Source organism: Harpia harpyja, chromosome 22, assembly GCF_026419915.1.
Source record: "Harpia harpyja isolate bHarHar1 chromosome 22, bHarHar1 primary haplotype, whole genome shotgun sequence".
Taxonomy (NCBI): domain Eukaryota; kingdom Metazoa; phylum Chordata; class Aves; order Accipitriformes; family Accipitridae; genus Harpia; species Harpia harpyja.
In genome coordinates this window covers 17,488,946-17,509,122 of record NC_068961.1, presented here as the reverse complement: position 1 = coordinate 17,509,122, position 20,177 = coordinate 17,488,946, and the positions used below count along the sequence as shown (strand labels likewise).

At 38.1% G+C, this 20,177-nt stretch overlaps 1 protein-coding gene across 5 annotated transcripts in view; it reads left to right on the top strand.

The window, feature by feature from the left end:
- The window catches only part of UXS1 (UDP-glucuronate decarboxylase 1), a 62,700-nt gene that overhangs the window by 24,499 nt on the left and 18,024 nt on the right, over positions 1 to 20,177 (top strand). For 2 of the 5 annotated variants that reach the window (XM_052773763.1, XM_052773766.1), the window contains 4 exons: positions 4,530 to 4,612; positions 12,918 to 13,022; positions 14,370 to 14,429; positions 16,777 to 16,898. In XM_052773763.1, coding sequence (XP_052629723.1) covers positions 4,530 to 4,612; positions 12,918 to 13,022; positions 14,370 to 14,429; positions 16,777 to 16,898 — 370 coding nt within the window. Of the gene's footprint in view, positions 1 to 2,462; positions 3,632 to 4,372; positions 4,613 to 12,917; positions 13,023 to 14,369; positions 14,430 to 16,776; positions 16,899 to 20,177 lie in introns of those variants that run through there. The other 3 variants (XM_052773764.1, XM_052773762.1, XM_052773765.1) reach the window with 3 other exon arrangements.

The window sequence follows — 20,177 nt, the reverse complement described above, 5'->3', positions numbered from 1 at the left end:
AGTGTAACCAGCAGGTCGAGGGAGGTGATTCTGCCCCTCTACTCTGCTCTCATGAGACCCCACCTGCAGTACTGTGTTCAGCTCTGGGGCCCCCAACATAAGAAGGACATGGACCTGTTGGAGTGAGTCCAGAGGAGGGCCACGAAGAGGCCTGGAAAATCTCTCCTATGAAGACAGGCTGAGCGAGTTGGGGTTGTTCAGCCTGGAGAAGAGAAGGCTTCAGGGAGACCTTATAGCAGCCTGCCAGTACCTAAAGGGGGCCTACAAGAAAGCTGGAGAGGGACTTTTTACAAGGACATGTAGTGATAGGACAAGGAGTAATGGCTTTAAACTGCAAGAGGGTAGATTTAGATTAGATATTAGGAAGAAGTTCTTCCCTGTGAGGGTGGTGAGGCACTGGAACAGGTTGCCCAGAGAGGTTGCCCAGGATGCCCCATCCTTGGCAGTGTTCAAGGCCAGGTTGGATGGGGCTTGGAGCAACCTGGTCTAGGGGAAGGTGTCCCTGCCCATGGCAGGGGGGTTGGAACTTGATGATCTTTAAGGTCCCTTCCAACCCAAACCATTCTATGATATGCTGAGGAAAATAGCAGAGAGAGTCTTAATCCTGAAAATTCCTAAATTGTGTGCTCACTTGTGCAAGGGTAATAAAGTTGCCTTAATGTCATGTTTTCTGTGTAAGAGAGAAGGTGCTTTCAAGAAAAGTATCAGTGCAAGCTATTAATAGCTTATAGAGCTCTTAATATTAACTTTTAGACTTTGGCACTGAAAGGTACTGGATATTTTGTTGAAATCTGTTGCTTCAACAGAGGTGGCAAGTAGTTGGAATAGCAGTCTTTTCTGCTGACCTGGAGGTGAATGGTTTTTTGGTGTCCAGATATTTTGTAGAGTTTAAATTATTAAAGAGAAAGCTGGCCAAAAGGATGAGCGAGTTGTTCAGTCATTTCTTTTCTGTCGGGGACTAGTTCAGTGCAAACTTGGATGGGCATTCCCAGGTGGGCAGTTTCGTTCTGTTACAGTGTTGCTGTCATAATCCTACAGGAAATAATAATCCGTGTTCTTTTGAGTAGCTGAAATCAGTGCATAAAGGACTTGTGTAGACCTTGCATGACACTTGGAAATTTCTCAAGAATTGGCGAGCCAAGCGAACTTCGGTAGATGATTTGCTTCATATTTTGTTGATGCTGCATCTTTTCCTAGAATCCACTCTAAATTCTGATGATTTTTTTTTTTCTCTCTCTGAATGCACTCTGCAGCTGCAACCTGGAGATACCCACAGCACTGATCTCACCAGACAACAGTTCTAGCAGTTATTTTTTATTATACTGCATCTGTTTGGAGATGATTGCTAGTAGGGGTGGTATTTCAGCTGAGACTAGATACTCGGGCACTTTTGTTCAAAAGAGCTCAGGTCTTCATCCTGTCATGCATGATTTATCTATTTCCTCTGTTCCCTGAAGTGACTAGGCCACAGGCTTTCATATGCAAGAGAAGGAATTCTGTTAATATTATGGAAGATAACGTTGACATTGGTTCAATCTGTTGTATGGATTTTTTCTGAATTGAATATGGTAGACCAATAAAAGCATAAAATAAAAAATTAATATAATTTCCATATGGGACATCAGATGTTTTGAATCTGACTGCAGACAGCAGAAATGAACCTGTGTAACAAATACACAAACTTTTAAGTGCCTCTAGTGGAGGAAATGATCAGTAATATTTGTGCCTTTTAGAAGATGCTGAAATTACCAAGCATATTGGCACTACTAAGTAATTAAATATTTTTATTAATGATGTCTTATTAAAGAATGCCTCTTTATACCCAGGTGCTGGTGCTTCAATTCTGATATGGAAATGATTCACATACAGTACATGATTTTGTAGATTAGTATGTCATTGTGATTTGCAGGAAGTCATATTTAGAAATGAAATATATTGACCTTGCTTTTATGAGTGATTACAGGAAGGTTATACAGAGAGCTTCAGTGATAAACCATCTTTTTTTTTTTTTAATGTAGTCTCAAGTAATGATACAAAAAATAATTTACGCAGTTGTTTACTTTTCCAGGGGAAATTCAGCTCCTTTTCCAAGTAGTTCTTTATCTAGTACCTGTGGAAGTGATATATTAATAAAGCTAATGTAGATTTGTCATGAAAACTACTTACAGATTTAAAGTAATTGGAAACTTCTTTCCAGACAAAATTGGTTTGTGCTTTTTTTTTTTTTGTCTTTTTTGCTTGCATATAGCATAGAAGAGTGCTGTAAGCAGTACTTGGCTTCACTGTGTTTTTTTCCAAAAGACGGGGAAGGAGACAACACTTTCTTTTACTGCACCAAAGACATACTGCAAGCATCAAGTTTGTCTTCTCTGGAATCCTGGAAACAGAAGTAGCAGCAGGGGGATTTCCTTGGGCCTCAGTTGAAGGAATAGGTTCAGGTCATCTACAGAAAACTTTTGTCCTGGTCACCACAAAAAGGCAAAACCCTTGGAACGTTCAGCAAGGCTGCAGCTCGCTTCCAAGTCAGGATAAGCTTATGGCAGTAGGTTTTCCATGTATATTATTTTTCCCTTGGTAAGTGGTGGCACCTGGCAGAGGGCTGTTCTCCCTCAGTTACTACTACTCTTCTTTACTTGTTCACAGCATTCAGCCAGAAACCTGTTCTTCACTCCTGTCTGTTCTGGGGTAGTGGGAGCCTTAAGATAATTTCTTTCTTTCAAAGATGGTTTCTCCTAAATCCTCTTTCTCCTTCAGGTTTGTCAAGGAACTGAATCGCATATTGAGTCTGCTACAAGGAAGCCCTGACAAACCCAGAAGAATACTAAACAAACCAACTAAATGATTCTTTTGTTAACTGGTACTTACAATGTCTTTGACACACTGGTGGCCCTGAATTTTTAATAAGAAAAACAAATGTGAGAACAGAAGAAGTGGACATTCAAGTTTTTACAGAAGAAAATAGATGTAGTTATCTTTTTTCCTTTTCAGTTGTTGATAGCTTTCTCTTTGCCTGTGTGTCTCTCCTAGTTTAAGAAAAAAAAAAAAAGAAGAAAACTTCCACTAATCTGGCTTTTTTCAATAGTGGATGGTGGGGGTGTGGACAGGATAAATGTTTAGGCTTTGATTAGCCCAAAGTGAAAGAACTCCAGACATCTACATCCTTCTCCACACAGCACTTTGTCATTGTAGCACACCATCCATTCATTAGATTCCTGCTTGACAATTGCGCTATGTCCTTTTGTTGTTTGGTTAGTTGTCACTGCAGCTGAAGAATGGAGATTAACAGCTGACTCACTTTCAATATGTGAATTTGATCATGCAGTCATATAATATAGCTGATGCCACATGGGACTTTTACAAGTCCCTTCATTCTTTGGCAGTGGTGATTGTCATGTCTTTGGTGTTCTTGAAAACAGCTTATGAAGTGCAGAGAAAATAATGGCTTCTGTAGATATGTCTGGATGTGTCACAACTTGCAGTTCTACTACTTACTGTGTTGACTGCTTCAATACTGAGTTAGTGATTTTTTTTGTTTGTTTGTTTGCTTCCTGTTAAAGACTGAGGTCCAGAAAGGGAAAAAATAACAAACTTCCTTGCTTCTTCTACATCTGCAATGGAACAAGAGTACAAGGTTTTAAATATTTTATTTCTGCTTATTTCTTTGCAGTAAAACATCATAAAGTTCTAAGACGGGCAAATGCTGGATGTCAGAGCTAGTGGTGTAGAATAGAGTATTTTCAGTTGGAAGGGACCTACAACAATCATCTAGTCCAGCTGCCTGACCACTTCAGGCCAGAATGATGTGGGCTATGGATGCATTAAAACACAAAAGGAATAATTTTGGCTTTAGCAGATATTTCAAATGAGAGGTCTTCAAAGACTTGCTCTCATCTAAGAATACCCTTCCTTCCTTCCTTCTCTGAAGGGTGAAAGAATTTGTAATACTTGCTTAGAACACCCAACATGTCTTCTGCTTAAGCCAGACAAAAGCTGGATTTGACATGTCTGATACTATAAATCTTACATGAGAATAACCTGGCATTGTGTCATCTTTTTTCTGAGAAATGGGAATTGCAGGGAATTCTCCTCTTACCTTTTTGGATCTTTTTAGGCCTTGCTGTCGCATAAAAGGGCACAATCCAATTTGAAGGAAAAAAGGAAAAAAATCTAATCTGAAAAAGAAATTTTGTTGATGTGAACGGTTAGCTGAACTCCTAGCCTGACAGTGATGAAACATGTCAATCATGTCTCTTGAAATTTTAAATGCTGTAAATATTGGAAAAAAAAAAAAATTAAGCATGGAAATGGAGTTGTTTCCCCTGGAGTAAGCAAAGATCTGAAAGCTACTGTTCTTCTGTCTTCATGTTTGTAGACTTTGTCTGGTGTTTCTGTAAAAAGAAAAAGAAATTTATACCAACTGTCCTAACGCAGATAACTGGAGGAGCAGGGTTTGTGGGTTCTCATCTTACTGACAAACTAATGATGGATGGCCATGAGGTTACAGTTGTGGACAACTTCTTTACGGGCAGGAAAAGAAATGTGGAGCACTGGATTGGTCATGAGAACTTCGAACTGATAAATCACGATGTCGTTGAGCCCCTGTACATTGAAGGTGAGTAATCTCTGCTTTGGTATCTGCACTTCGTTGTGCTTTACCCTCATAAGTATGTATGTCTGTTAAGAAATGGAATTTATGCACTGACTTCCAGATTGATCTAATACCTTTATGCTTTGCTTGTTATTAGCCTATTTTCTGTGACCAGTGTGGAGTGAGAGGTTCAGAATGCTTTTGTCTTTGAAATCAGCTCTTCTTTTCTGAGTGGACGGAAGGAAGGAAATCTTAAAAACTTCCTAATGTGACTGATTTTGTGAGAAGGCAAGATGGCAATGGGTCAGTCTATCTGTCCCATCCATTGTCTCACGTCCCTGTGTGCCTTCACAGGCTTATGCACAGTCTGTGGTCTATATATGTAATGAACTGAGAAGTTTAATTCAGGGTTGCAGTTACACTAGGTGACGTGCATCCTGCAACTATGTATGGTCAGGTGAGAGGAGACTAAGCTCTTTCAGAGGGCAAGTCAGCTTACTTTCCTTAGTTGCTTTAACTGTCTTCTGTGGAACACGTTGCTCCTACTTTAGGTACAAGCATTCCACAGTCTGTAGAATAGGAAAATGGCAGCACTGAATTTCCCCAGTTTCCAACAAAACAAAACAAAAACCTGAACAAAGAAAGAAAAAACCATTCTGCTTTGAAGAAGTAGCAGTAACTCAACATCTGAACTATCATAAAACTCAAACTATTATGCCAAATTGTAAGACAGCATTAACACAGCCATATTTGAGAGAGAGATGTGTTTATAGACTTCTTTGGGAGTATATAAGTATATAGTGAATCAATGAAAACATTACTCAAATTACACTGCAGTTCTGGTGGGTTTGCTCCATCCCTTTAAAACTTTGTAGCAATGTAGTAGTTTAAAAAAAAAAAAAAAGAAAGAAAAGAATGAATCTGAGGTATTTTTTATTCTTGCTAAATTCTATTGGATGGATTTTCACAGGGAAAATCTCTAGCAATTGCATCTCTTGTATTATTGCTTGTGTTGAATTCCTGACAACACTACTGAAACAGTCCTGCAAATACATGCTCCTTCTCTGCTCTGACAATGCACTGGTTCAGTTACTGCCTGCTATTTTACTTCAAACTCCTGCTTCCACTGACAGGATAATGGGACTAGGATCTTATTAATTGGCTCCAGGTGCTGGTAGCTTATACCTCACCCAGTTCAGTTTGTCAGCTTTCCTAATCTTTCCCCTGTGTTACCTTCTTTCTGACTGATTACACTTGAGACCTTCTCAGAGAATTATCATCATTGCTAATACTGTTGCCCAGTTACTAGGCACTAATGAATGGGAATTTGGAGATCCTTCAGCTACCTCTCCCATGTTCTATGTAATTAAGACACAAATTCCCCATTTTGTACTGGCAAGAAATTATAACATGTTATTCAGTGGGTAGTTTATTGAATGTCTTCTCATCCTCCAACAGCATACATAAAAGCTGGCATGGCTTAATGTTAATTTGATATACTAGTATAGGAACATGATAAAATTTCATTTCAGTGCGGAGTTTATAGTCCAACGTGGCGGGGGGGGAAGATGAGGAAATGAGGGGTAGTTATTGTAACCAATTAACAAGTTGGCATATGGACCAATACTTCTTTTCTTAGTCCCAGTTTCTCCTTTTAGTTGTAAATAGAAGTTGGAATGACTGTGAAGTCATGACAAAAGAAGGTTTGTATCTAAAGAATTTGTGTTTATTTGCTGTCCTCTTTAAACAAGGTCATATAAGGTTGTTTGACACTTAAATTCCAGAGAGAGTAATCAGTGCTTCATTTCTGAGAGAGACCTCATTTTTGATCTAGAAAGAACAGTGTTTGCACTTTTGATATGGAAAGTGAGTTTAGTCTCAAGATGCATAGCTTTCACTGAATCTCTTGATGCATTTTTTTTTTTTAGCTTCACAGTGATGCCTACGCACAATCTGCCTTGTCTGAGTCATTGTCTTTGATCCATGACATGAAGTGGCACTCAGCATTTTTGGATCTTGATCTAGATTGGCCAGAGACAGTAATAAATCACCTAAACACACATTTTATTTCTTAGCGCTGTGGTAACTATAGTTAACTGTAGTGCTGAATGACTTTCTTCTCCACTAGGATTTCCTTTACTTCAGCATTTGGAGAAGATGTCAGTAGAAAACGCTTAAGAGCATAGGCTTTTTCAGCAGAATAACAAAGGCTCTGAATTTTTTAATGGAATGAAAGTAGTTTAGGAATCTTGAAAGACAGAAAATAGTAAAAAAAGTTTCAAAAAAAAAAGGAAAGAAAAGTCTGAAAAGAAAGTTTTCAAAACTTCGTATAATAGTTGTATTAACCCTTTTTTCTATCATAGTTGAGTTCTGTGTTTTTAAAGTACTTGGGATTTTTAAAGATATTTTCATTTCAGCCTAACCTGTATGTTGAGGTTTAATCCACTAATAAATGGGTTTTTTTGGTGCAGGAAGACAATTTTTTTTCCTGAAGAGTGGTGTATAAAGGAAAGAATCTCTTACTACTCTTTTCTGTATTATCAGCAAAAAAGTATAGAAATCCACTTTGCTTATTTTCTGCCTCTCATTCTCTACATTATTTAAGATTTCAAGCTCCCTAAGATGGTTACTTGAGAGCACTGTGGCTCAAGTTCCTGCAAACCGTAGTATAAAGACACACAGGTATTAGTTGGAGAACAGATGAGAATGAATGCTTGATCTGGTGTTACTGTGATCTACCACACTTCAGGTTAATAGATAGAATTGCATTAAAAACTACGAAATGAAATTTTAGATTAAATAAATGTAGGTCAGGTTTCATTTCCCTAATCACAAATGCACAATCTGTTCTGAATGCTTTATCGTTATATCAAAAAATGATGTAGCTTAAAGATCCTCTTCCCTTGGAAAGATGTTCACAGTAGTCCTCAAGGGTTATGCTTTTAGTCATAAGGCTTCACTTAGAGGTTTTTCTTTTTCTTTCCAACTTAATTAGATCACACTGCCTGCTTAGGTTTTGAGCCAAAGGAGCACAGTTGCAGAGTAGGAATTTTGTTCATGGCCTCCAACATTTCACTGCTTAAACAGGAGCTCTTGGTAAAATATTAGTACAATACTTCTAAAATTGCAGTCTGTGGCAGCTGAAGGCAAAATAGGTTATTTATTTTTGGACAGAGCAGTGAGGAGTAGTGTCATTCTGACACTCAAAGGCAGACTTTTTAAAACAAATGCAAGTGCACTGCCTAACTAATGTAATATGAAGTGACAGAGAAGAAAAGTGTTCGTAAGTGGTAGGTAAGGATGAACTATTTCATTACCTTTGTCCTGAGATTAATTGAAATAGTTAATGCAAGGATAAGTTAAATAAACCTGTTCGGTTTTGGTCTTGGTTTTGGGGTTTGTTGGGGGGTTTTTTTATTTTTATTCTTAATACTAGCAGTCTGGTTTCTGGCAAAACATTTCTTAAATGTTGGCTCTATTTTCAGTGACTGTTGTGAATGCAAAGGTAGTTTGGGCTCTTCTGACTTTCATTGAAAAGCTGTCAAAATGATAGAATAAAAACATGTTTTGCAAGTTGAAAGTGCTGTAAGCACGTGGCATACATAGTAACAAAGAGATTGGCTTTCAGAGTTTTCAGAAAGTATGAAGTTGTTAGTAACAGGCACATAGGTATATAAAATAACATTATTTATAGAACTTCAATAGATCATTGGCTTGACTGGGACTAAAAATGGTTTTATTCTCAAGGACTTTGCTGGCTTGTGAGTCTGAGTTGACTTTAAGGCTAAAACCAACAGTCTCATAAAATTGGCCAAAAGAATAGGCTATAGCCGCCTTGTGAAAAACAGCCTTCCAAGATGATAACATTTTACTAAACACTGTTCTACAGTATCCCGGAATTGTTCAGTCTCCAAGTCATTTCACAAGTAACTTAAGCGACATACAAATACAACTTCTAATTTTTTATGTGAGTGCCTTCAATACATTGCCTTTTTTTGCTTCAGTACTTCCATCCCAGATTTTTCTCCCCCTAGTCTTCATTCCCTCTGCCAGATACTCAATACATTCAACCTGATGGTTTTAAGTTGGATGATTAGGGAAACTTATGGCAAGGCAGAAGATAATACATGCCACTTAATTTTGTTTGTCCAGAGTCAAGTGCAGTGGTGCCTGGGTCTCTTGTGAAGCTCTGTAAAACTGCTGCAGTATGAGCAATATGGTAAACCTTTATAAAGTTATTCTAGTTTGCCTTAAATTACAGACAACATTTCTAACATCAGGAAAATGGATTTGTATTTGTAGTCCTTTTTAGTTCAGTGCCATAGAAATGTCTCGCTTCACTGTGTCAGCTTCTCTGGCCTGACCTACCGTGATGGAATTGGCATAGCTATTCTTTACAAGAAAAGTCCGTATGTTTAAGCTGTAGAAACTTGTTTGTACGCTTCTGATCAAAGCTTTTCTGCTTAGTGCTTCCTGACTAGCAAGTAGTGATGGATGCAGGTGCTTAGTGGACTTAGTGACCCGTTTAGTCCTTTCTGGTGCCATGACACGTGTTGAAGGCAGAAATTGAAGATGAAGGTCATTGCTTAATAGGAAGGAATGTCATTTCCTGTTGTAGGAAAGGTGATAGATTCTACCCTTACTATTCACTTAAGAAGCACGCAGAACACATGCAGTGATACGGCTGGAAAATAAAGATAGATGATATGAAGGAAGGTATTTTTATTGCAATATTTTGTAAAAGTGAGTGGTTATATTGATCGTATTTGGTTAGCGTTAAGGAAAACAGAAGACCTGAATGCTTGTGTCCAGACTTAGGTATTACAGGTTCCACATATACTAAATTACAGGGGTTTTTGAGCTTTTCACCCAGAAAAGGACACAACTGACAAATTCTAGTTGCTGTTGATCTTGCAATATGTTACTAAAACTATTTATGTTTATACTGTGTACCTGATGGCTTGAATGTTTATGCCAGCTTCTATGTCTGTGCTATTTTGAAATGGATTTAATTTTTTTCTTTTTTTCAGCAAAATTGTAACACAAAAAATTTGTTAATGTTTCTTTGTTTTATCACTAGTCTACCATCCTGTGCTTGGTAAACTACTGCTTGCTGCTGTGTTCACCGTGGCTTACAGAGTTCTAGCCCCTGGTGCGAGTTACATACAAAACTTGCAGAATTTTGTTATCATTTGTTCTTTTGTGGTCCTTACCTATCTATGTAAAGCTTTGCACAACTTTTCGCACAGTTATTTTCAATTAATTGCAAAGCTAGCTCAAGGCTTCTTAGTGGGCACAATTAAATGTTGTAAAACATTTTTCTTTACCTCATAAAAAAGGAAGAGGTGTGGAGGTCAATTACAAGATGCATTTGTTCCTATCCTTCAGTGGGTGCTGTCCCAGGCACCCAAAGAGTTAATCCTCTGAAAAATTGTAGCTAGGATAGCCTTCCACAGTTCTGGCTTGAGGAGAGTTTAAGTTCCCTGCTGTCTTAAATAACTGCCAACTTTGTGCCAGAGCACGCAAGGTTGTCAGTCAAGCTAGGTAGATGGCTTTGGCTGTCCTGCTGAAATTCTGAGACAAAAAAGTATGCGTTTTTTAGACCTGACGGTTAAAAGAGGGAAGGTGGAAGGAGAAATAATTGTACTTGTCTCAACATCCTCAGCTTGATGGATCAAATGTGACCCATTTGGGGTAGAAACTTGTCTTTCCACCCTTCTGAAATGTCCAACATTCTCTAAATGTTTTGGAAAGACAGTGTCGTTTTTAATTGGTCCTAGGGCTTGATACTCTAAAGATTTCTTCCTGGGCAAGAGGGAAAGGTCCCGGAGCTGCCTGGCTGCCTGTGCCTTTGATGTAGAAGATGGCCATCTGACACTTGGCAAATGCCTCATCTTCCACCTATCTGCTAGTTCTGCTCTTGCTGAACCTTTTCATCACGGGGCTCTATTTTTGCCTTTGTTCATATGGGAGAAAGTACATTGAGGCAAACCAGACTCAGACAGGCAAGACTGTATCTCTGGCAAGGAAAACCTTCCCCCCCCCCCCCCCCCGCAGCTCCTTCTCATTGTCAAAATACAGCTTTATTCTGTATTGCTGTCATTTGCTACTGCTTGTTAATTATAAAACACCTGAGAAAAGAGTTGAGAGAAATGTTTGAGTGTACCATTTGACCAATAGTGTTCTGTTCTAGAGTAAGACAGCCTTATGCATGTGATACTGTCTTCTGTCAGAATAGTAGCTAGCCTTGACTTTTCCAGGTTCTTTCAGGTTTCAGTGCTGAGTCTTCTTAAAAAACCCAAACTTTCCTTTTGTAACACAAAGAAGGAGATACTTTCCCTTTCTTCCATCCTGCCATTCTAATTCTTACATCACCTTTTGACTACTTTTCTTGGATGACCTTGGTGTAGGGGACTTGTTCTTTTTATTTCTTAAGCTTCACTATCTCTAATTTGATCTTGTGTTTAATTTTTCTGGCATTTGCTCATCTGTGGGTTTGTTGGGTTTAGATAGTTCTGGCTAACTGTGATTCATGTTACATAGAAAACAAAGACATTTTTATATTTGCCATAGTTGTGTTATGAAAGGCTTGCAGATTAGGTTTGTTGAGTATCGGATACTGCTTGTGAAAATGAGTCCCATTTTCATTGGTTTGTTTTTATTATAATTTAACAAAGAAAATCTTTTTTTCTTATAGTCTCTCCAACCTTTGCATTCTTACCTTGTGCAGTGAATTTTGCAACCCTGATATGCTGAAGCTAGTCTCAAATTAGGATTTGCCAAAGATTTTCGTGATTACCAATGTTAATCAACTACTATCTTGGGATTTTTTTAGGTTTCATATTTAAAACTGATTCTGGTGTACTGCACAGCTTATTAAGGGGGTTTTTTTCAGTTCTTTAAATTTGCTGGGATGAGCTGAGCTCTGAAGTTCGGAAGTACAGATAGCAACTTTCCTGATGGCCTGTTACAAAACCAAAGTTGAGTGAAGTCTTGTGTGCTTGTGTTCCTTGTATCAAATACCATTTATCATACCCGTACCCATGCATGTCTTCTGAAGTATAGATACTTGATAGAAATGACTGCCACGCTTGTTCTGGAAATAGACCATTGTGTGAAAATGGGTAAATTGCTGAAAATAAACAAGAAAGCCTGAGTACTGGATGAATAGACAGCAAACCACAATTCATTTAGCTTAAGATAGAAATAAATGAAAGTAGAAAAAGGTGGAGAGAGAAAGAAGCCCTGATTAATGATACATTTGGCCTTTGAACTTAAAATATTTTACAGCTTTAGTTCTTTTCTTTCTCTGGATGTTTGTGCTAGGAATAATTGTTAAATAAAGAATCCTGGGATTTTATCTAGTCTACGCTCATGAAAATGGTGTAACTGTTTAGTTTTGTGGTACTGGTCTCTTATTTTGCTGTTGTGTTGAATATGTGTTTCCTATGGGTGATATAATTCTTTACATTTGTTTACACTGCAGTTGCAGAAATGCAGCAAATATAATTAGTTAAGATTGGGACTTGTACTACCTGGGCAATCTGTTGCCAATACCCAAGCTACCTTATTTTAAATTAGGTTAGGAATCAGTATACCTTCATTCATTGTAAGGTACTGTCTAGTGTGTGTGGTTAATTATATTTCATACCTTGGGCAGGGAGGGGAGGCTGGAATCTCTGTATTGGGGATTTTTTTTTTTTTTTTAAAGCTAAAATGCTGTATTATACAAAGTATGGCATAGAACAAAGGTAACAGGAAAAATGACGAAAGTTGCATGCCTATATCTTGGCATATATATTTAAAATATAAATGTGATACTAATCCCATTAATATTTCATTGACAAGTGGCTTACAAATAAAAATACAGTATTTATTTTTCCCCAAAGGTTCCTCCTGGTATTAAAAAATGTTTCTACCATCTTTGCTTGGGTTTCTATTTGAGAAAAATATTCTGAAGCTGGTAGTCACTTAAAAACTTCAGGGTAATAGAATGTTGCTTATACTTTTGCAGCTTCTAAACATCTCTGAAGTACTCATAACTAAAATTTTTACAAGTGGAAAGTGTCAACACTCACGCAGACTTCTGTATCTGTGTCAACAGTGTTGATATATATTATGCTTTAGGTTTTGTTTTACTAAAAATTAAGTCTTTGGGTTACAACAGGTTTATGTACATATCATCTGTATGTAGCAATATAGGAAGTGCTGAGTTCCAATGCTAGGAAATGCAGGAAGAAGTACTTGTTTCTTGACTAATGCTTTCTCATTTAATATGTTACATGGGAAAATAATAATGCTTTCTTCCCTCCTCTCTGGTTTTCTGTAGTGGACCAGATCTATCATCTCGCATCTCCTGCTTCTCCTCCAAATTACATGTATAATCCTATAAAAACATTGAAGACCAACACTATTGGGACATTAAACATGCTGGGTAAGTGGAAATTTTTTTCTTACTTAACTTGGTTAGACATAGTATAACCTGGACAGAGTTATTGGGGAGAGGGGAGGATGGAGCAGATGACTTGTACATTTTTAAAAATTGTTTCTTTAAGAAAAATAAGGTGGGTTTTTTTCCCCTCTTTGAAGACTTTTGTATTTTTCGTTTAGATATATCTGCAAATGAATTCTGACAACATGCAAGCTCGGCTGTCAAAGCACAAGAACCTCAAGCCTGTAACTTGGCTATTGAGTGTGCAGTAGTTACAGAGGTCATAGGAACAATTAAGAGCATGGGATTTCTATAGCAAAGTTGTGTCCATGACTGCACTTCTCACTCTGGTGACTGTGGAACATTCCCACATTTGCCATGAGTGACTGTTCCTTTCCACCACCGGAAACATTCAAATAGGTGGAACTGTGCTGGCTCTGTAAATCCCGAACATCAAGAGTACTGCACCCTCTTGTGCGTGCCTTGGCTAGCAAATTCTGCAAGAAAGTTTAATGTCTAGCTTCATACTAGATAATTACAAGGCAACATTTTCAGCTTTGTCTATTGGTGTTGATGCTAGGAGTGGGCCTATGAAAAGGTGGCCTCAAGCCTTCACTACTTTTTCCTCCCATCTTTGATCTATTTGGCATATGCTGCAGCTTGAGCTGGGTGTCAGTGATCCTGTTGTTATGAGGCAAAAAAACTCCTGGGCATTAGCTCAGCTGAGTTTCTCATTTGAGTGATACTCTAGTGAGTACAATTCAGAGAATTGAGTGATTTAGAAGCTATTGAGGTACCAGACAGTTGTACGGCATAGGTGAGAGATTTCTTTGATTGGCCCTGCCAACATGAAGGCCAGAAAGTCATTGAAATGGAGTGCAGAATAATCTGGAGTGATGGGTAGGATCATCCAGGCAGTTTAAAGGGGCATAATGAAGGGAAAATGATTGTTTTTGTCCTATAACATTATTCTGTATCAGTTTCTTTATGTAGCTCATCTTTTTTGGTAATCATAATATAGGGTGTTGTTTCAAGATCCCGATTTCATAACTGGATTGGTTTATGCTTCCTTGGCCTTTATTTAGAGCGTAATATATTTTCTTGGATCTTGGTTCAGTGTAACTTTAAGTCCCAGAAGTAAACACATCACATGTGGGCGCTGCTCTGCTGTTTCCCAGGTTTTCTAGCTTGGGAGTGGGAGCTATGGATGTAATTTACAGCTAGGTTTATCTAGTGAGAGAAATTGAATTCTCTTTAAAAACATGTAAAACAGGATCACACTAAAGCAGTTAACTAAAAGATTCTTGCACTTGCTCTAATTATGTTCTTTCGCTGTTGCTTAAAATTTAGGGTTGGCTAAACGTGTTGGAGCACGGCTGCTGCTGGCCTCTACATCAGAGGTATATGGAGGTAAGACGGATAAAACAGTGTTCAGAGCTCTTGAGACGTGACTGTGTAAAAGGGTATTTACAAACCTTTTGTCAGAGGATAGAATGATAGATTTTCATTACTTAGCTTGATTTCTTTATCGGATGTACTTCTCACAGTTTAGAATGTGGGTGCTAGTACTTGCTTTGAATCTCTAGTCAGAGTGGTAAAAGGAGGCTTGGACTGTTGTCTGTAACTTTCCTGTGTCTTAGTTTATGTCTCTTTTTCCAAATGCTTGCGGGGGAATTTTGAGTGTTGGACTCTAATTAAAATCCAGATGCCATAAGGAAAACATGTGAAGAAAGATAATTTCGGTAGTAAATCTGCATCTCTTTTCCCAGTCACTTATGGGTTGTATTGTTACCCACCAGGGCGATTGCTAAATTCTAAGAGACAAGGACATAACCTCCAAGCTAAGAAAATAGTGATTGTGCATGCAGGCTCTTGTGGTGTCTCTTAAAATGTAATATTCAGCAATAGTGCCATATCTCTCCATCTTCCTTTTACTGTTACTAACAAGTGAAGTAATGAGAGAATGACTGATAGAACTGCTAGCTGGATGCAGTGAGAATCTTTAAGACTTCCTTGGGGTGTGTAACAGATCGTGTACCTGCTAGACAAACTTCTTGCTGTTATGAAGTCATGCCTAATTGATAATAGCAGTGTTGCAAGATTAATGGAGATAATGTAGGCACAGTCACCTGCTGAACATTAGTAGTTATGAGAGTCTAGGCTTTAAAGAACAAACAAGCAAACAAACAATACTCATCTGTGTAACAAGATACAAAACTTCGTGAGGAAAAAGTGAGGAAGGACAATGAACGTAACTCAAGGAGTACACTTTTGGTGGAATAACTTCAGTCAAGAAGATTCAAAGCAAATATCCAAGCAAGAGATCACCAAGATGACTGGCCAACCAAATAAGTGGCTTGAGCAGGGTTCCTGCTGCCTCCCTTGCCTTTGATAATCTGTGGTAAGGCTCCACAGAGAAAAGTGGTAGCCCCAAGGACTCTTCTGTAATTGAGCAAGCTCCCTTCTGGAACAGGGGACCAATAGCCAAAAAAGGCCCCAAGTTTTGGAGCCTCACCACTCCGCTGCAATCTGCCTGCTGAAGTGGAAAACTTGGGACTCCTATTATCAGGCTTTGTTGCATCAGTATCCAATGTAGCAAGGAGAGTCTACTCACATTATACTCTGACTAAACAGGCAAAGTAATTTTGCTGAAAAATAAAGGACAGAAAATAAAGTCAGAAAATATGTTAGCTGTTTCCACAGGATTTCTCAATGCAGTGCTGTACAGGGAGTTTCCAAGTGCTTCGTAGGGCTGCCTCTGCCAGAAAGGAGGCAAACTGCAGTGGCCTTCCAGATCACAGCACCTTCTGGGGCCTTTTTAAGAATGCTACAGGCTTTTATAGTCATGTGAAACATCTCTTCATTTACCATTGCTCTGTGGCTCTTGTATGACAGGAATTCATCTGTAATCATGTCTGAGCAGCATAAAAACTGGAAGGGTTAATTGGAACTGATCATCAAAGTTGTTTCAAAAATTAGCCTGGAACCCTTGAAAGTTTTGTAGTAATGTATGCAAACTTCAAACCCAGTAAGAAGTATAGGGCAGCACAGATAGCAAAGTGGGGAAATGTAACAAAGTGATTGTATTGTTTCAAGCATATAAAGCGCATACACACAGAGATTCCTAGGAGATTTTTGGTCGGTTGGGGTTTTTTTTGTAATCAAGAACTCCTGTACTGCATCAAACCAAAGGACTGTCTAACCTGATTGTCTGTGCCCCAGTGATAGCTATTAAAAATGCTTAGGATAAAACAAAAGAAACATAGCAAGTGCATTGTGGTACATTGCTCTACTCTTTCTTCTTTAGGAAATGCAGAACTTCTCCATTTTTCTTTCCTTGTTTCTTATTTTATAAAACTTGAAGATGCTTTCCTTTTTTTCTTCCAGTAAAAAGTGCTGCCTACATAACCTATAATATTTCCTCTGAATTACATTAGATAAGAGTCATATTTGTGCCCTTGAAGTAGTCTGTCTTTGCAGAGAACAGTTGAATTTAACCCTCTGTTAGCACAGTCTTTTAGGGGAAAGCAGATGACGGCCGTTGTTTGCCTGCATTCAGGCAATCTCACATCTTTTGTAACTGTCATCTTCATGGTTCCAGTGAATACGCTTCTAAGGAATGGTGTTGAAACTTAATATTTTTAAATGCATAGTTCAGAGAGAAGCTGTTGAATTGTATAACACCAATGATCTACTGAAAGATTCATTATATATAGTCACTTTTTTGATAGAAGATTATTTTTTTTCCCCCCCATAGATCCTGAAGTTCACCCTCAAAATGAGGATTACTGGGGCCATGTGAATCCAATAGGTCCAAGAGCCTGCTATGATGAAGGAAAGCGGGTTGCAGAGACCATGTGCTATGCATACATGAAGCAGGTATTAAACTTGTACCAGATTCAGTGGATTTTCTGTAATTAATGAAGGCCAAATATATGGCAAAACTGGAACGTGTATTTAGGGATAGGAGGGCAAAAGAGAATGTTTTGAGTAGGAGTGCTCGTACTGTAGCTGCAAAATCTGTTTTCTGTAATGCAGAAGTTTTATTGGTCCCATCTGTTGTGTTTTTTCAGATGAGCAGTGTTCTTCAAGAAAATGTGCTTTAGTCTTCTTAATAGACATAATGTGTCTTTCAGTATCGTAAATAGTTTTTAAACAGATTAAACTGAGGTGACGTTACTAATTTGGGAACCAGATAAGAGTTGTTTTAAGTTGGTCCTGTGCTGAGAAGTGCTTTGCTGAATAGGTCCATTACTGATAAATGTGGAATGTTTAATGAGGATAACTGAAATCAGAATATACAGGTAAAAATGAGGAAGTTATATAATGAGTACCTACATAGGAGCAACGTATTTTAAATCACTTTAGAAATGTCTTAAAATTATGTGGGTATAAATACAGACCTTAATGGAAGATACGAATACTTAACTTTGTAATGCACTTTTTCAGACAAATACAGTAATATGAGGATAAAATGCAATTTAAAATATGTTTGTGAAATAATACATGCCAGTTTCCCTGGCTTTCATAATCAACAAGTAGAAACTCATCATTAACCCAGCATCGACTCTTTACCTGTATGTGAATCTTATTTAATTGCTGTTCATCTTGTCTCTGGGAGACTTCAATTGGAAAATGTGGCACACTGAAGAAATCATATCGCTATTACTTGGTGTTTGGAGCCTTAATATACAAAGGTATAAATCAAATGTAGTATATTCTGTAGAATTTTAAACCTTTAAATGATAAAATACAAAGTGCTTTTAAAAACCTTGAAAACAGAATTAAACTTAAGTGGTAAGACTTCAGGAATGGTATTTTAGTACAGAGGTTGTAGTAATTTTCTCTCATCTCTTCAGCCAGACAGAGAAGGCAGAGGTTTGTGTCTCCTTTGTTCTCTTTTAAATCATTCAAGGTCCAACATGGTGGTACTGCTGTTGTTCAGGATGATGTCTTCTATACTTCACTGTAGCAAGATACTCCTCATGGGTCTGGAAATGGGTTCGCAGTTGAATATTGTAGTTCTTAATGAGAAATTCTTGTGCTGTAGAGTATTGAATTTTTTGCAAGTTTGTGATACACTCTTCAGTATTCTTTTAGAAGGGCAAGACTGTAGGTCATTTTGAAAACTGTGGGCTGTATCTTAAAGCCACAGGATGAGTCATGATACTATCCCATAAATTTTATGCAGGATTTACAAAGGATAGTAAAGGTACGTAAGGTGGAACAGCAATGCACACATACAGTAAGTGAAAACTCATGATGCAAATGAGCTCTCTGTCCTAGGGACAGCTCTATGAGATATTTCTTGTACTTTATCATGGGTTAGCGAAGTCTGCCCAAGCTTGTCCCACATTCACATATATTCTGAAACACTGTCGAGCTGTTTTGGTTTGGTTTTTTGTTTGTTTTTTTTTTTCAGAGTTTAGATGATACGCTGTTATTATTGGAGGAAACATTATCTTTTGCTAGTGGAAAGGTCTGACTTCTACTATGCAAATAAGTATTCTGCTTTTAGGAGGGTTTTCAGATAGGAGTAACCTAGCCCAGAACAATTGGATTTACAGGATTTCAGGCTAAAATATTTCCAGAATCTTCTCAGCTTCAATAAAAAGAAGGAAGAAGTGAACTTATTTCTGAATTTGTCATTTCTTCCAAAGATTTCCATCATCATGCACATTGTTAGGTACCTTAAATACCTAATCATGTTTCAAAAAAATATAAAATAAAAATTAACTTCTACATTATACTTCCAGACAAGCTGTTTGAATCAGAACAGTTCTTGAATCTAGTCAAAGATGACTTCTATTCACAGTTGTCAGAGTTTCTCAGTAGCTCGTCCTGACCAGGATCTTTTTGGTGCACTCTTTTTCTGCTGGCAACATTGTTTTGTTCACTTATTTTGACCCTATGAATTAAGCATTTCTTGATTTTTATCTTCACTTTACAACTGCTGTCTTTAAACAAGCCCAGCAGTACTTCCTTATCAAAGAGTCCAAGGGCGGTAGTAGCATTCAGTAATATATAAGCATCTGCTTGAAAGGAGAGGCGGGGGGTGAAACATTTGCTGGAGAAATGCAGGGCTTACAAGTTCAAAGGACGTACACAAGTTCATCTCATCCCCATGAGGCACCTGAGTGTGTGGTTTGAGAGGATATTTGCTATAGGCTTCTGGGAGCAGCTCTTCCTCCATAAATTCATGTGGGAGCGTAGGTCAGCCATGCTCCGTAGTGTGGGTGGAAGCACCTACTTCTGGAACTTTTCTCAAGCCACAGGAAGCTTTAGTTCCTTGGCCTGTTCATCTGGGAACTCATTTGCATCCTGTGATTCAGACTTCAGAATTCCCTTCTCTTCATCTCTTTTGCAGGGCTTGCTAGCACTCCCTCCTGGAAGGCCTTTTTCAGTTCACTCAATTGCCTTAACAAGATGCAAAGCATAGCTTTGAAACTCTCTTATAATAACAGCTTGTCGATCTGTTTGCTTTCTCCATTCTGTACTCTTATCTTTGTTATTATTCTGCCTATCCTTCCCTGTCCTTCTGAAGTGCTTTTTTGCATAAACTTCATATACAGGTTTGTGACTTGCTATAGATGTGATATGATTGTACAGCTAGTAATTTTTCTCCTCCACAGAACTTCTGTTTTACTAGATAAGGTAATACAACCATTTTCCAAAATGAACAGTGTTTTCCAAATGCAAGTAAGGTCTTCCTGGACATATATAGTTGGAGAAAACATACAGGTGCGGGGGCGACTAAAGAGGTGGAAGGGGAGTTTCGGCACGTAGTACTGCAATGTGAATTTTGTGCTTTGTTCAGGAGTTGCCATTCAGTATGCATTTAACTTTTAAAAAAAATTGCAGTTGGTATTATGGAGCTACCTGGAAATCCAAATATTCATGTATTCTCCAACTCTGGTTTAATTTAAATACTAGTCAGAACCTGACACTACCTTCATGGCAGGGATCTGGTTGTTTGCATAGGCATGTCGTAAATACAAATACACAGCATTTTAAATGCTTAGCCTGTTAACGGTGCTTTGTGAACTAGATTTAACTTCTGCTTTTACACTGTTGATCTCTAAGGAAATTCTCCAGAGCTGAAGCAACACTTCAGTTCACCATGGAATGTTGCGGGGAAGTGTTTCATCTCTTTCCACT